The 18,200-nt window shown below is 27.1% G+C and overlaps 1 protein-coding gene and 1 long non-coding RNA gene across 2 annotated transcripts; one reads left to right on the forward strand and one right to left on the reverse strand.

The window, feature by feature from the left end:
- Positions 1-6,590: 6,590 nt before the first annotated feature.
- Positions 6,591-7,748, reverse strand: LOC114178709. Its single transcript, XR_003603366.1, has 2 exons — positions 7,520-7,748; positions 6,591-6,826 (listed from the first exon to the last, which is right to left on the reverse strand). It is a non-coding gene; the product is annotated as an uncharacterized LOC114178709 (long non-coding RNA).
- On the forward strand, positions 7,228-10,514 carry LOC114178708 (lysM domain-containing GPI-anchored protein 2). The gene is made up of 4 exons (XM_028064763.1): positions 7,228-8,232; positions 9,630-9,750; positions 9,844-10,034; positions 10,173-10,514. Exons 1-4 carry the CDS (start codon positions 7,572-7,574, stop codon positions 10,307-10,309), a joined length of 1,110 nt encoding a protein of 369 aa, XP_027920564.1. The 5' UTR covers positions 7,228-7,571; the 3' UTR covers positions 10,310-10,514.
- Positions 10,515-18,200: the final 7,686 nt, after the last annotated feature.

Below are 18,200 nucleotides of genomic sequence, written 5' to 3' on the forward strand. Positions count from 1 at the left end.
TTGAAAAAAATAGTTTTATTTATTATTACTATATGTGATAATTTCATTTTTAATTACAAAGAGTATTATTTAATATTATAATTTATGTACATATCAAACATAAATATTAGAAGTGCTCTCTCAACTCAAATAGAAACATATATGTGTACTACCATTATATATAGAATTATATGTTTTCTTATTGTAAAGTTGGACGAAGCATATAAATAAAAGTATTATGGTGTGCTAAAAATATTATATGACTAATAGTTGAAAATATTTAAGAGAAAGGCTAAATTAATTATTTAATATAACAATATTGATATATTTTATTTTTACTATATTAAAAAAAATTAGAATATTAATATAGCTAGATACATGTTTCATTTCTAATGTTTATCACGTGTGTTTATCACATGAAAAATTAACATTAATATATAATTAAAATAAAATAAATTATTTTTAATTTACAAAAACAAAGGCTCTTTCTAGACTTATTGTATATTAATATTAATTTTTTGTTAATAAACATGATCATTATTAAAAGACTAAAGATATATTCAATTATTACACTCATTAAAGAAGTTCAATTACAACTAATTTTTATAAGTATCCTAAAAATAAAATACCAATACTTATTAAGAAGAACTATTTACTCACACTCAATGATAGGCATTAAAATTGACAATTGCTTCCAGCACAATATCACTTTCTTCCTATACCCTATCATTTTATTTAAAGAAAATAATTTTTTTTAATTAAATTTTGACAATTTATTCTTATACCATAAGATAAACTTTTTTAATTGATTATTATTTTTTCATTTCTTTTATCTTTTAAAACCATTTAAAAAATGATATATTAGATTATAAAAGAAATTATGAAAATTTAGTAATTAAAATATTATTGTCTTTTATTTAATTATATTTTTTCAGAAGACAAAATGCTGACAAGAAAAAAATAGATTTTGAAAGAGAAAAAACAGTTTTCCAGAAAGAAGATTCCAAAACCGGAGAATGAATTTGGGAAGTCAGTTTCGAAAAAAAAATAGAAAAAGAAATTCTAAATAAAAATTCCAAAAATAAAAGTCCCGAATAAATATTTCTGAAAAGAGAATTCCAAATCTGAAAACAAAATTCCAAAATATCTTTTCTATTTTTGGAAATAACTTTCAAATAAGGGCAAAAATGAAAATTACATAAATTGATGAAGTACAGAAAGAAAATGATAGGGCGCAGGAAGCAACCCCTTAATAATTTAACTTGATTTCGGCTTTCTGAAACTGCATTGCACAGCCCATGTGGTAGGGACAGTTTCTCCCTGCACCTCAATATGTCTCTTGCACTCCGTATTAGAGAAACCTTTTATTTTTTTGTTCTTTTTATTATGTAATTCAAAAATTATAAATAATTTTTTGTATAATCTGGAAGTTTTCTAAATTATACAATCTAAAAGTCATTATTTATTTTTGAATTAAACAGTTCAGAAATTATTTTTTATTTTTGGATTACATTTTTTTCTTCAAAAAAAAACATCTTTCAAATCGTAGAATCTAAAAGTAAAAATGATTTTCAAATTACACAGTTTAAAAATTCTTATTTTTAGAAAATAATTTCAAATTATAAAACCTCGAAGTTTTGTTTTTAAAAGAAATACAACTTCTGGATTTCATAATAAGAAAGAAGGTACAGAAAGAAATTAATTTATGAAAGTGCAGGAAGAAGGTGGCTCAGGTTTTTGGGTCTTTCTTCCTACACTTTCAAACATTTCTTCTGCATCTTCAAAACTTTTTAAATTTCCAAAATATCCTTTGACCATTTAAAGAAACTCACGGATATCACATCCCCAAAAATATTTTTGAATGTCGATTTCCGGAAGTCAAAATATATGACTTCCAGAAATCAAAATATATCACAGGAAGTCGACTTTCGAAAATCAAAATATATCACCGAAATTTGACTTCCGAAAATCAAAATATATCACCGGAAATCGACTTCCGAAAATCAAAATATATCACTGGAAATCGACTTTCGAAAATCAAAAATCATTACCAAAAGTCAACTTCTGAAAATCAAAAAACATTACGGAAGTCGACTTCCATATATAAAAAAATTATATATTTTATTTTTTAAAACACATATTAAAAACTATAAAACATATAAATTTTAAAAAAAGTTACTATAAAATATAAAAAAATAAGTAATAAAAATACAAATAAAAAATTGAAAAATAAAATTAAAAAGTAATTTAAATTAAAATTATAAAACTTTAAATTTAAAAAAAAATATATAAATATATATATATATATATATATATATATATATATATATATATATATATATATATATATATATAAGCTGGAAGTGTCCGTGTGTATATATATATATATATATATATATATATATATATATATATATATATATATATATATATATATAAACGGAAGTCAAAATTCGTTTATATATGTAATCCGGTATATATATGTATTTTTTTTCTTTTTTTAATTTTAATTTTAATTTTATTTACTTTATTGATATTATTTTAATTATATTTTTTATGTGTATATTATTTTATATTTTATTTGAATTTTTTAATTTTGTTTAAAATTTTTGTAAAATTATTTCAATTATATATTTTTCTATATTTTTAAATTTAAATTTATTTTTATGTAATTTATTAAAAATTTAATAAAAGAAAAAAAAATTAAAAAAACCATATTTAAAATAACATATATAAATAATGAAATTTAAAATTAAAAAAACGAATATATATATATATATATATATATATATTTACATTTGTATATTTTTTTTCCTTTTTTTAATTTAAAGTTTTATTATTTTAAAATGAATTTAAATATTAAATAAAATTAAATGAAGCAGAATAAATTTTTTATTCTTTTGTTTTTTATTTTGAAGTTTAATTTTATTTTAATTTTATTTATTTTTATATTTATATTTATTTTTCAGTATATTAAATAAAAATAAAATTATACATATAGATATTAATATTTTTTTAAAAATATATATTAAAAAATATGAAAACATAAAAAATAAATAAAATAATAAACTGAAAAGATCATTAAAAGTTAAAAAATATAAATTTTAAAAAGAATTAAAAATATTCAAAATAAAATTTGTTTTTCACTTACGGAAGTCAACATCCGGAGAATGTTTTTTGACTTCCGGGAATACTTTTTGACTTCCAGAAGTCGACTTTGGTGATATATTTTGACTTCCAAAAATTGATTTCCGTGATATATTTTAACTTCCGAAAGTGGACATAATTTTGGGATTGTGGTTTCTGCGGATTTTCTTAAATGGTCAAAGGGTTTTTTGGAAATTTAAAGAAAGTTTGGAGGTGTAGAAGAAATTTTGGAGGTGCAGGAAGAAATACCCTAGGTTTTTTCTGTTTCCATTAACTTTTGGAGCCTTTCCTAACGCAAAGAAGAAGCCCCACACACACTCGAAATCATTAAGATCAATAAATACAATATAAGTTAGGAAGAGAGAGAAAAGAAGTAATGAGAATGTGTTGAACCATAACGGCAATGTTTTGTAGGAAAGTGAAAGAAAACGTAATTTCAAAAATGTTTTAGTTACAACACCATTTACAAAGGGGGTGGATAGTAATTTTGGGAGAAGGTACCACACAAATCCTATGTTTGATAGGATGGAAAGAAATTATTATTAATTGGGATGGCATGGGAATGAGAGGGGACGAGTTTCGTTACACATATCCATTCTCATAAAAAAAATGTGTCTTTATTTTCATACCCAAACTCAACGGGTATCATACTTTTGTCTCATGCTCTTCTCCATCGGGTAACGGGTATATTATCATACTCATTCGTATAAACCTTCTTCCATCCTATAATTCCTTGATTTTTTCTGGTAAATCCTTAAGATTGTTGATAAAAATGACAAGAACACAAAAAAATAAGTTTCTTGAGATGTGAATGATCACTGCCCTTAAGGATTTATCCGTTGTATAGGCGTAAATTTGCCAGGATACAATAGGAACGTCTTGGATATCTTTAAGGATTCAGAACTAGCAAGAACAATTATGTTAAAGAGTAAATATAAATCCAAGATTAAAGAAAATAATAGTGTAGTGAAGAAAAGATGAGATATGTAACTCCTATATACTCTGTGTTTCGAAGAGGGATTACCATTTTAGAGAAGGAACTTTTATGGTATTTATCAAGGAGTATGGGTCACAAACCACTTCTATCAATATCTAAAAAACTGCAACCAACCAACATATATTCACAAAACAAAATGAGGAGCAAATCTCGCCACTTTTGTGAATGAGGAATAACATATACCGTTAGCTTCTGACGTTGACCCCAACATAGTAAAGGAAAAGTGAAACTTCAGTAAATATATAGGAGAAAAGAGATTTTGCAATACTCTATATTTTTATAACATAAACAAGTCACTTGTTAGTTCTTATAGCACTAATATGATTTCAAGTCAATTATGTTCATTCCTATGGTGTGTGTGCTAGACATTGCATTATTGAGAGGTTAAATTTTGTAATTAAATTCTATGTAGGGTAAGAATTTTGTCTAAACAAAGTTTTTAATAATTTTCATATCCCTTACGAGTGGTGTATGATTTGCAATATACACTTGATGAAATCACCTATATAAGTATCGAGTGGGACACTTGCATGAGATATTGGCAAGACTCTAGAGCACTCATGAATATCGGGCATGCACATGGCCTAGTAAGCGCAACACAACAATAACAACAAGGATTGTGAGGGTGTATTTGGTTGATAAACTGCTAAAATACATTAAGTGTCTTTAGTTCATATAGCTTGTTATACAAACTACACTGTGTAGTTTCTTAATCTAGGACGAGTTCGTATAGCTTGTTATATTAACTCTGATGCATTACATCTTATATGAGACCCAAGATTTTTCTTTTTTCTTTCCTTATCTTTTAAAATATGTGAAGGATTGTTGTAAAATAAGCTACATTTATATATATTACAAAATGTATTTCCTTGTTGCAATAGAACACGCTTTGAATGCGCCTCCCTTTCTTTGCAATGCGATCATTTGCAACAATGTCTACTTCTTGCGAAATCACACATAAAGTAGAAGTTATTTCCACAAGTAAGGAGATACATTACATTGACAGTTCCAAAAGTCATTGGAGAACATTGGCATGTAAAGTTGGATTTTATAAACCCATCTACACCTATAAATAGACTATAAATAGACGTTCCTTTTATACATATCTCATTCTCATATTGTTTTTTATCTTTTTCTTCTTTTATTAATCTTGGATATATTTACTCTTTGATAGAGTTTATCTTATGACGTGAATTTAATTATTCATCAATACGTGTTAAGTTGGTTATTATTTTTCATTAAGTGGTTATGAATAAAAGTAACTATTGTAAAAATAGTTGTGAATTAGTTGTTGAAAAACTAATAGTTCTAAAACTAGTGATTGTGAAACAAGTTGTTATAAAGTTATTTATTGATTCTAATACTATTTAATTCCAAAAGGTATGCATATTTTTATATCTTCAATCTTTTTAATTTTATCACCATTCACTTATCAAATGGAATCACATTCTAACTTCGATGCACTTTGGGCTCAAATTGTTCAAGAAACACTTGAAGATAACATTGAAGAAGAAATCATGAAATACTTATGAAATACTTAGTCAAGGTTCAACAATAAGTAGTTTAGATGAAAAAAGAGAATCATAAATTGCAATTGTGGAGACGACCACACTCACTTGGTTAATGACTATTTCTCAAAACAAAAATAAAATTATATACACAAGTTTCTGTAAAGGTTCTCAATGCGAGAACAATTATTCCTTTGAATTGTGGATGCTCTTGGTAATCATGATCTATCCCCATTACAACCAATTTGTATGTTAGCATACAAATCACTTGTTGGCACTATTGGTAAGTATGTCCAAATTGGTGAATGTATTAATTCAACAGTTAGAAGCTTTTGTAAATGATTATTTAAAAACATATTCCACAATGAGTACTTGAAAGAGCAAAAGAATAACGAAATTAATCACCTAGTACAAATTGGTCAACATTTGCCAAAACCGTCGCAATATTACATGGAGAAAAAGAAAGTTAGTTACAAAATATTAAGGAGTTAAAGAAATGATGAAAGAACAGTTAGTGTGCTAAAAAATTGACTTGAAATTATATGTCACATAATTAACATATACACAAAGAACATCAAGACGTGTATTATATTGCATAGCTTGACTATTGAAACATACAAGTAGCTCTAATGTTAATTATAGTCATATTCACAATGGAAGTTCAAATATTGAAGTATCTCACGGTGCTCCTCGTGGCTTACATAGGAACATATTACATATTTTCGCCAACAACTTCATGTGAATTTATGAAAACATCTACGAGAACATTTTAGTGATCATAACAACGAATTTTAGTTTTGTATTGTTAGTATTTGTATTTTTAATTAATGGCACAAACTAATATTTGTATTTTCACTATCAAATATATATATATATATATATATATATATATATATTAAAAACATAAAATATTCATATTTCTAATTTGATATTTTAAACTTTCATCAATAAAAATGTACTTAAAATTTAAAAAATGAGATATACCATTAAATTAAAAATGAACGTACTGGACACAACAGAACCCACCATAAAGTCTGGCACCAGAGATTCTGGTTTCATACTAACTTTCCTTGTTTCTTTGTGTTTCTGTCGTTTTCATTCTTTCATCTTAGGCGACTTCCTGACAAGGGAAACTGGAAACGCGCGTTTGCGTAGCAGATAACTCCACTCACGTCCCTTTCTGTTCAATATTTTTCTAGACAAGAGTTGAATAGTCCAAATCTCAATATACACAAATAAATAATTATGTCACCATTGCAAATCCATTTTAATTTCTAATTATATTTCTAAACTATCTTTGCAACAGGAAATACCATTTGTCCTTCGATTCTCATTTCCACACTGCAAAATTTGTCAAAAATTTAGACTCCACAACGAATTGAAAAATCACAAGGACTCTGAGTCAACCCCATGTGGCCACACAATGCTTGATTTTGACTTTTCTAAAGCTAACATGCCTTCATACTTAGTACAACTATTGTTTTCTTAAAGAATCAAATAAATGTTAAACGCTTCAATTAACTTTAACTTCACGCACGAACTGAATAGTAAGCGCTGAAGAACAAAAGTCATAGTAACAACACTGTGACGCAGTGTTGGGTGAGGAAGTGAGAAGTGCAGTTTCCAGGATCTATCCACAATTGTTCCCACTTAGGACAGAAGAAAATTCAACACCACAATTCAAATAATTTCTATTTTTCACAGCTACAATATCCCTAAAAGACTTCAAATTAATTGCCTCATCCTACCTATTTTATGCATTACCTCAATATTTTATTAGTTAGAAAAACTTTCTTCCCACACAGCACTTATGTTCAAACCACATCACACATATGAAACCAAGACCCAACCCAAATAGAAAGTCATAGACGCATAATTCAGCTCGTACCTTATCTTTATAAAGTTTGGAAAACCCTCTCCTTGAGCCACAGTAGAAGAAAATGGGGTTTGTTTGGATGGCGAGGGTTGTAGCGGTGCTTGCAATCGCGGCGGTGGCGAGCGTAGAGGCCCAACCGGAGGCGAAATTCGTGTGCAACAGCGCGAACAACTCCAGGTGTGGGGCCCTCATAGGGTACTCTCACACGAACGGCACCACCCTTGGCCACATCCAAACCCTGTTCAACGTGAAGAAACTTGTGGATATCCTAGGCGCCAACAACCTCCCGAGCAACACCACAAAGAGCCACGTGGTGGAGGCCAACGAGGTTGTGAAGGTGCCGTTCCCGTGCAGGTGCAGCAACAGGACGGGACTCTCGGACGGGGTTCCGCTTTATAAGATAAAAAAGGGGGACACGCTGTACGACATAGCGACGACGACGTTTGGGGGTTTGGTGAAGTATCCGCAGATCACGGCGGCGAATAAGTTACCGGACGAGAATAACATCACCACCGGGGACACGCTTTATATTCCGCTGCCGTGTAGCTGCGATGTGGTGGATGGGAGCAGAGTGGTGCACTTTGCGCACCTGGTAGTGCCACAGAGCACGGTGGAGGGAATTGCTGAGCAATTTGGCACCACTGAGCAGATCCTCCTCAATCTCAATGGCATTTCCGACCCCAAAACGCTTCAGGCCGGTCAGATTCTTGATGTTCCTCTTCGAGGTAACCTACCACTTTCATCGCTTTTCTCTTTCGATTCCATCATATGCAAACGCATTCCCAATCGCAATCTATGATAATTAGGGATACATCAATTGAAAATGAAAGATTTGTTGATCCAATCCAAATATACTCCGTTTCTACTCACTAACTATGATATGATTTTACTTTTTTATTTTTTAAAAGTTACTTAGTTTTTTTTTTCACTTTAAAATATATGATTTTAATTTCTTAAAATTATTATTTAAAAACTAAAAGCACTTTTAAAAAAAATTATTTTAGTTAGTAATATTTAAAAATATGCGATATTAAATTTGTTATTTAGGAACTGGAAGTATTTTTCAAGAATATCATTTTAATTATATGTATGATATTAATATCAAATTTAATCATTTTTAGAAAAACACATTTTTATAATATTTAATGAGAAGAAAACAAATTATTAATTTATCTAAAATGTGTAGAAAAATAGAAGACTGTAGTAAGGACAAAAAATAATTGTTTTTTGTCAAATTTAAGTTATTACTCGATTTTGTTTTCAACAATCAAAGCCAAGTCCATCGAACTCTTTCAACTAAAAACATAAGTTTAGTACCTGTATAGTTTTAAAATTAATCCCCTGAACTTAATTTTTATAAAACTACTTTTCAGTTCGTTTCTCTAAAATTAAAGGTATAAATTTATTTTAGTTTATAAAAGAGCTAAATATATTTAACTGTTATTTTCTTATATTTATATATTTTTTTCAAACATCTCTGTTACTTTTTTATGCAAACAACTTTTTGTTAGAAAACTATTATGCAGAGATCCACTTCCTAGGTTTCGATTTAAAGCGATAAAACAAATGAATTATTATGTAAATTAGACATACGAAAAGTAAAATTGTTTTTCTTTAGTATCTGGATGATGGTAATCTATTAGGATTGATCCAATCTATGTAAGTATAATTAAGTTGGATAATTTATTGGTGTACAGAATTTTAAATTCAAATCTCATTACACGTTATCTCTATTTTACACAAAGACAACATGTCTACGCTACCTCCTGGTCCCAGATTTATGTGTTGTCGTGTACCTTGTCCCTCTCATTCATCAAGTCAACAGAAGTCCCTAGTGTAATTTATTGAAAATAGTCTTTTTATTGAAAATATTGTTGTGAGATTTAGATTCATTAAACAATAAACTCCGTTAAAATATATTTTAATCCATTATTTTAATATTATATTAGAAATATAAATTTAAAATTTAACTTAATCTTGTAAAATTGATTTATAATATAGAATTTGTACTTATTTTATATATCATAAATTATGTTATATTAGTTGACCTGAGTCTTCCAACTTTATCCACTCATATCTGTGGAATAAATGTTTGGGTTATTGAATTTGGTGGTTGTGACAGCTTGTTCGTCGAGTGTGAAAAATGATTCCTTGGACTATCCATTGCTTGTTGCAAATTCTTCTTACGCCTATACTGCAAACGAATGCGTGAAATGCAGTTGTGACCCCAGCAACAACTACATGTGAGTAACCCCATTTAGTGTTCACATATTATGTTAATACTTTTATGTACCTTTGATTTGTGATGTGATTTGTTATGTTGGATTTGTATTTAGATTACAATGCGAACAATCCCACCTCAAACCTACCAACTGGTCCATTTGCCCTTCTGCGCAATGCTCAAGCAACGTCTTCATTGGCAACACCACTTCCTCTACAGATTCCTGCAACCGCACAGTCTGTGCCTATACTGGTTTTACATTCAACAATATCTCAGCAGAACTTGTAACGCAGAACACTTGTGCAGGTTAGACCCAATAATCACTTCGATTTCTTGTTTCTCTCAAAATCCTCAGACAAAATTGCTTCATATATGTATATGTAAATGTGACTTTACTGACACAGCTAATGACATGTTTGATTGTTTCTGATTGTGTTCAAATAGTGCCACCGGGTCCTTCAGGAGGATCTAGTGGTTCTGGTTCTGGTTCAGGAGCGCCCAGGAGCACTTTGCAAGGCTTGCTTTGGAGTAATCTTTTCGTTGTTGTTCACTTTGTTCTCCTTCTTGTCTATGTTTTGTAGTAAAACGAAACACCCTACACTCCTGTAGCCATTTTTTTTTATTTGATTAGTCCACTCTGTAATTTTTGTGAGTTATTTATGATCGATTGTTTCGTGTTGCGAGTGTTGCCACAACCCAACCTTTTTATGTTTTTTCTTTACCATGTTTGTAACTTAAATAACTTTGTTGGGAATAATAAGAGTGATATCTGAACTATTTTACTCATGTCTTTTGTTGTATGTCTTTTCTTGCATTCTTTATAACTTGAATTCACACTCATCCGATAATGTAATGTAATATCAGTAAGAATCCTAGAGTTCAAAAGTAAATTATGTGAGCGAAATCTTCCATAAATCTCCTCCATCAATCGCATGGTTTTGCGGCTCCTTAGTTCGAGATTTGCACTGTTATGTATCAGAAAATGGTCTAGCTGCAAACTTTTTGTGCAGTCTGGTTCTGTTTAAAAAGCAAATTACCATATTTTGTACAGACAAATTCCTGAAACTAAACTTGGACGGCGTTTGTTTCACTCATTGATTAATCATTTAGCCGAAAAGCTCAATTTTTTTCAAAGTAAAAAATAAATAAAAAAATCAGGGTCTACTAAAGGAAAAGCGAAATTGTGAACATATTAATTGGCATCCACGTCAGTCCATTATCACAGGTTGATTACATTGGATTGCACACTTTTGACTTCAGGTTTTTGATCGAAGCTAACCATGATGAAGTGGAGACTTGCCTAATAGTAGCATTAAGTTGCTGTTTTCGTTTTGTAATCATTTTCTTCCACCATTTATTCTGTTACCACACTGAAATTTGATGGTTAAGTTGTCTCAGTGAAATGTCTAATGGAAGGAGAGAAAGAAGCCGAATTAGCCTTGGTTGTTGTTTCTTCCACTATCTCCATTTCCAACAGCCACAATACAAGCCCCTTGCTCAAAGGCATTGCCTGTTGTTTTCACACCAGACAGAATTATGTTAAAATACTCATAAGAATAGTTTTGAAACAGTAACAGCATTTCCAATTTAGATGTATTAATATGGGTTTTATATTTTAGAAGATACTCCTGCAATTTTAATTCTTTAAGTGCAACACTCTTGTAACATATATTGATCGAGAGATTTCTTCCCACACACAACTAAATTATTCCAGTAAAAGACAAAACAAACATAACAATAAATAATATTAAAAAGTATAAGTTGCCACTTTAGTCTCATGCTAAACTCTTTTAATTAGGAATGAAGTATTGAACGAGATTTAAATATTCGTAAAAAAAAATTAATTACTCATATACTTTTTAAATTCTTACTTATTTTTTTAAAAAGTGTCAATTTGGTCTCCAAATTCTTTAATGTGTATCAATCAAGTTCTTTTTCTGATGTCGTCTAAATGGTGATGTCTTCTAAATTGTTATGTAAATTAAATAAGAAAAATTTAATTGGAGAAGGGGCTTTGTGTAATTGATAGGAGACAACGAGAAGAACATTTGAGAAAAACATAACGAGGAGGCGATTTGGGGTTTCACTGTCATTCCTAAGTGAAAATCAAGTCTGAAGTTGTCATTGATAACGACGTGGGTTAGATTGTGAACCAAAGGTGTGTATGTGTTGAATATTGGTCTGATACTGATTTTTGTGGCGATTTTAGGGTTTTACAAGTGTTTCAAGATTGTGATGAATTTTGTGTGTTGGGTCAGTGTATTTTATGTGTTTTAATTGCTCTCAACGCTACAAACTCCCCACAGTAGCAAATTGGTGTTCCACCGAAGCCCTTATACGAACCACCATGGGAGGAGACGTTGTGCTTTTATGTACCCCACGAAGAATATAAACAACTCTCATTACGAGACATTGTAGAATTCATCAACCACTACCTCTTCAGGGATCAACAAGAAACTACGAAGGAGAAGAAGAAGATAGCACAAGCCCATTCCTCTTATTAGGGCAAAAGTTTAATCTTCTCCCTTAAAAGGAGAACATGTACCCATAGTCATCTCCATCAAAAAAGAAATTATTCTTATCCACATACCCAAATCCAACGGGTATTAAACTTTTGTTTCATTCTCATCCACACCGAGTAATGGGTATATACTTGTACTCATACTCATATCCGCTCTCTTAATTTTCAATATTAAATAATTAATTTTTATAAAATAAAAAAATACAATAAAGGACATAATATTATCAAGTATTCAATATTAGGAGGAGGTTGTTTCTTCGATATCAAATATTTAGAAAGAAATTATAATTGTATACATTTCACGTTAGAATACCAAATAAAATTTTATGAGAATTAAAACATTTATTAAATTTGCAAACATTAATGAAACCTACTTGAAAAAATTTAAATTTTTTTTTAAATATAAAAGGAAAACAATTATTCAAATTAAAATATATTTTAAAAGTTTGTTTACTTCAATTTTTAAATTCTAATGAATCTCTTATTTATACACTAATAAAAGTTATAATACATCATTTGATCAAAATCAAGCAAAGAACAAATATTAAACTATTGATAATAAAAATTTTAACATAAATCTTGTATCTTTTAAATATTAATACACGTTGGATGGTGATAAAAAGGAATTCATGGCAATTACATTAAATTTTTATATTATAGTAAATAAAATTTATTTATACAATTATAGTGACAAAATTACGGTATGATAATGAGTTAGAAAATAAAAATTAATTATGTAAAATATATAAAAAATGGTATTCTACATATAAACAAGAAATAAAAATATTAAAAAATTATCAAATATGTGTCTTAGAAACAATTTGAAAGACAATTGAATAAAATCACACCAAGGAAAATAAATGTATAATTAAGGGTATGATAAAATGAGAAATACTTTAGAGATCTAAGAAAATTTTTCAAATATCAATATAGTCAATGGTTGAGAAATAACGAAAATTATTTTATCGAAATAAAATAGTTCTTCTAATGAAACAAAAATTAATAATAATAAAGTAAAGAAGATAATTTTTTTTATATTACCTAGTAAATGAAAGGTTTATGCTATTGAACACTTAAATTGAGAGTGTTAAACATTCTAATGTGAAAGAAAAATATACAATAAATAAAAATATTAAAAAAGAATAGAAATATTCAAATGTGAGACAAAAAATATTTAATTGACACACATCATTCAAACGTAATTACATAAAGGTTATGATAAGATGAGAAATATATTAGAGATGTGAATGAATTTTATGACAAACCAAATAATTAGAAAAAATAAAAAATAGTAAGTGTGTAATTACATAAATTTACATAATTGACTATGAATATTTTAATAATTTAAACGGGGACGAGGATATGGGGGAGACATGTATTATGACTAGAGATGGCAAATAAACCCGTGCCCGTGGGTATAACCCGAACCCGTCCCCGTTTTGACGGGGAATCCCCGCTTTGACTGGGTATGGGTATGGGTATGGGTAATACCCAAAATTTTCAACTGGGGATGGGGATGGGGATGGGGATATATATATACCCGCCCAAATACCCGTCCCCGCTTAAATTACTAAACTATTTATAATTTATTAAATAATCTAAAAAATATATATAAATAAATAATATATTTACACATAAAATATAATATAATATAATATAATATAATATAATATAGTATATATACATATAAATAAAATATACTTTTATATATATATATATATATATATATATATATATATATATATATATATATATATATATATATATATATATATATATATATATATATATTTACACATATACATGTAATATAATATAATATAATATAATATAATATAATATAATATACATATAATATATATACATAATAATATAATATAATATATATAATATATACGTATAAAACAAATTAATCATTTAACTAGTGAGATCTTTTATAAACAAATTTATAACATTACAAATTTATAAAAATTTAAAAGAAATATATATATATATATATAAAAGCATAAAATATCTACGCATATACATATAATATATATACATAATAATATAATATATATTATTATATTTATATTATTATATAATATAATATAATATATACTTAAAATAAATATATATCTATAAAAATATATATATATATATATATATATATATATATATATAAACATAAGATATCCACACATATAATATATATACATAGTAATAATAATATAATATATAATATAATATAATATATATAAATAATTATATATATATATATAAACATAAGATATCCACACATATAATATATATATACATAGTAATATAATATATAATATAATATAATATAATATAATATATATATATATATATATATAACATATTTCTCATTCTCTTTGTTTTTTGTTATATAACATATTGGCAATTGCTTCAGTTTTAGATCCAAGGTACAAGATGGACATGTTAGAATATTATTTTTATAAATTGTATGGTAATGATTTTGATCTGAAACTTAGTAGGATTCGTCAAATGTGCTATGATTTGGTTTTGGAATATCAATCAAAAAAGAATGAAACTTCTTCTTATAGAGCTACATCATTGGAGTTGGGAAAGGATGTTGATAATGATGCGAATGAATTTTTAGAGTTTATGGCAAAAAAGAAAAAATCTAGAACTACAGTTATGAAAACAGAGTTGGATTATTACTTGGAAGAAGATAATTTGCCGATTACACAAGAATTTGATATCCTATCATGGTGGAAAACAAATGGGTTAAAGTTTCCAACCCTTCAAGCAATTGCAAGGGATGTTTTAGCTATTCCAATAACAACTGTAGCTTCTGAATCTGCTTTTAGTACTGGTGGTCAGATATTAACTTCTCACCGTAGTCGACTTCATCATATTACTATAGAGGCTTTGATGTGTACAAGAAGTTGGATATGGAACTCAAACCATCTAGGTAAGTTACTCAAATTTATTAATATTTTTTGTTAGTATTTTTGTGAATTCTCATCTAATATTCTACATTTGGTGTTTGTAGGTGTTAAAAAATTAAAAGGAAAAGATGTTCTCATGAGTGAAAATGAATCTGATGAAGAAGGTACATTATATTCTAGTAATTAAAATTTTCAATTTCAATTATTATATCATATCTAATTTTTCATTTTTTTTCTATGTGTAGGTGGATCGAATGCAAATGAAACCACTGATCATTTGTAAAATTAATAAATATTTTGGTTATTATAAAATTTTAGTAATGTGTAATTTTTTAGCTTTTATATAATTATTTGAATTTTATTTAGTTGTTATTTGATACTTTAATTTGAGATTTATACTATTATAATATTTTTCTTAATATTTGACATCATGAAAATCAAAAAGAGTACGTTATTTTAATATTGAATATTTTGATAGTATCATGATTCCGTTGGTGTGATTTTTAAATTTTTTTTATAAAAAATATTTAATTGATATATGGAACAATAAAAAAATGGGTATGGGTATGGGTATAAGAAAATACCCGTTACCCGGTGGGGATGGGGATGGGTCAAAAGTTGTATACCCGTTGGGTTTGGGGATGGGGACGGGGATGAATTTTTATTATGGGGATGGGGATGGGATCATGATACCCGTACCCGCCCCGCCCCGTTGCCAGTCATAATTTATGACGGTATGGGGATGAGGACGGGGCGAATATGTACATCTTTATACCCATCCTCATACCCAATTGAAAAGTCGAGAATTTACCATACTCATACTCAGTTAATGCGGAGATTCTCCGTCAAAAGAAGGAGAGTTCAAACAATACACACAGGGACGAGTTTATTTGTCATCCCCAGTAAACACCGTACAATTATTTCTTTTACACCTATCCGTTATCAATTGACACATCACCACACTCTTAATGTCGTATCTGAGAATCTTACGGGATGGACTTGATTGATGCAAATTAACAAATTTGAGGACTAAATTGACACTCTTTTAAAAGTAGATACTGATCTGTCACACTACTCCTAAAGTGGGAACTATCCGAGTAATTAAACCTAAAAAAACAAAATACTTAAATAGAAATGGCAAATAAACCCGTCCCCGTTTTGACGAGGAATCCCCGCATTGACTGGGTATGGGTATGGGTATGGGGAATCTCCGACTTTTTCAATTGGGTATGGGGATGGGTATGCGGATGTACATATCCCCGCCATATTACCCGTCCCCGTTTAAATTATTAAAATATTCCTAATTAATTAAATAATCACATATATATATATATATTATTTTTTATTTATTCTAATTATTTGGGTTGTCATGAAACTCATTTGCATTTCAATTATATTTTTCATCTTATCATAATCTTTATGTAATTATGTTCAAAATATGTATGTTAATTAAATAAATTTATGTCTCACATTTGAATATTTCTATTATTTTTTAATATTTTTATTTAATGTATATTTTTCTTTCACATGAAAATGTTTAATACTCTCAATTTAAGTATTTAATAGCACAAACATTTCGTTTACTAGGTAATATAAAAAAAATCATTTACTTATTATTCTTATTATTACTTTTTGTTTCATTTAAATAACTTTTTTATTTCACTAAAACATTTTTTGTTATTTCTCAACTACTGAGTATATATGTTGATATTTGAAAAGTCTTCTTAGATTTGTAAGATATTTTTCAACTTATCATACCCTTAATTATACATTTGTTTTCTTTTGTGAGATTTCTTTCAATAGTCTCTCAAATTGTTTGTAAACATTTATTAATTTTTAATATTTTTATTTTTTGTTTATTTTCATTATGTATAATACTATTTCGATATATTTTATTTAATTATTTTTTATTTTTTAACTCATTATCAATCATACTGTAATTTTTTCACTATAATTATATAAATAACTTTTATTTACTACAATATAAAAATTAAATGTAATTGTCATTAATATTTTTTTATCACCATCCAACATAATTGAAGTTCAAAAGATACAAGATCTATGTTAAAATTTTATTATTATGATTATTATTTGTTCTTTGTATCATTTTGATTAAGTAATGTATTATAACTTTTATTAGTGTATAAAAAAGAGATTCATTAGAATTTAAAATATTGAAGTAAACAAACATTTAAAATATATTTTAATTTGAATATTTGTTTCCTTTTATATTTTTTTTAAAAGTACTTTTAAATTTCATCAACTAGGTTTCATTAATGTTTGCAAATTTAATAAACGTGTTGGTTCTCATGAAATTTTATTTGGTATTATAATCTAAAATGTAAATAATTATAATTTATTTTAAACTTTTATTATGATTATTATTTGTTCTTTGTATCATTTTGATCAAATGATGTATTATAACTTTTATTAGTATATAAAAAAGATATTCATTAGAATTTAAAAGATTGAAGTAAACAAACATTTAAAATATATTTTAATTTGAGTATTTGTTTTTCACTTATACTTTTTAAAAAATATTTTTAAATATTATCAACTAGGTTTCATTAATGTTTGTAAATTTAATAAATGTGTTGGTTCTCATGAAACTTTATTTGGTATTATAATTTAAAATGTAAACAATTATAATTTATTTTAAACTTTTATTATGATTATTATTTGTTCTTTGTATCATTTTGATCAAATGATGTATTATAACTTTTATTAGTGTATGAAAAAGATATTTATTAGAATTTAAAAGATTGAAGTAAACAAACATTTAAAATATCAATTATGTTCTTTGTATCATTTTGATCAAATGATGTATTATAACTTTTATTAGTGTATAAAAAAAGATTTATTAGAATTTAAAAGATTGAAGTAAACAAACATTTAAAATATATTTTAATTTGAATATTTGTTTTCTTTTATATTTTTTTAAAAAATATTTTTAAATTTTATCAATTATGTTTCATTAATATTTGCAAATTTAATAATTGTTTTAGCTCTCATGAAATTTTATTTGGTATTATTATA

Source organism: Vigna unguiculata, chromosome 3 (assembly GCF_004118075.2).
Source record: "Vigna unguiculata cultivar IT97K-499-35 chromosome 3, ASM411807v1, whole genome shotgun sequence".
In the NCBI taxonomy this organism is placed as follows: Eukaryota; Viridiplantae; Streptophyta; class Magnoliopsida; order Fabales; family Fabaceae; genus Vigna; species Vigna unguiculata.

What these genes read in the sequence shown, in the direction of transcription:
- LOC114178708 (XM_028064763.1), top strand. Translation starts at nt 7,572, where the DNA reads ATGGGGTTTGTTTGGATGGCGAGGGTTGTAGCGGTGCTTGCAATCGCG. An exon ending in GACCCCAGCAACAACTACAT is followed by an intron (nt 9,751 to 9,843) that starts GTGAGTAACCCC and finishes ATTTGTATTTAG; the next exon opens with ATTACAATGCGAACAATCCC. An exon ending in AACGCAGAACACTTGTGCAG is followed by an intron (nt 10,035 to 10,172) that starts GTTAGACCCAAT and finishes GTGTTCAAATAG; the next exon opens with TGCCACCGGGTCCTTCAGGA.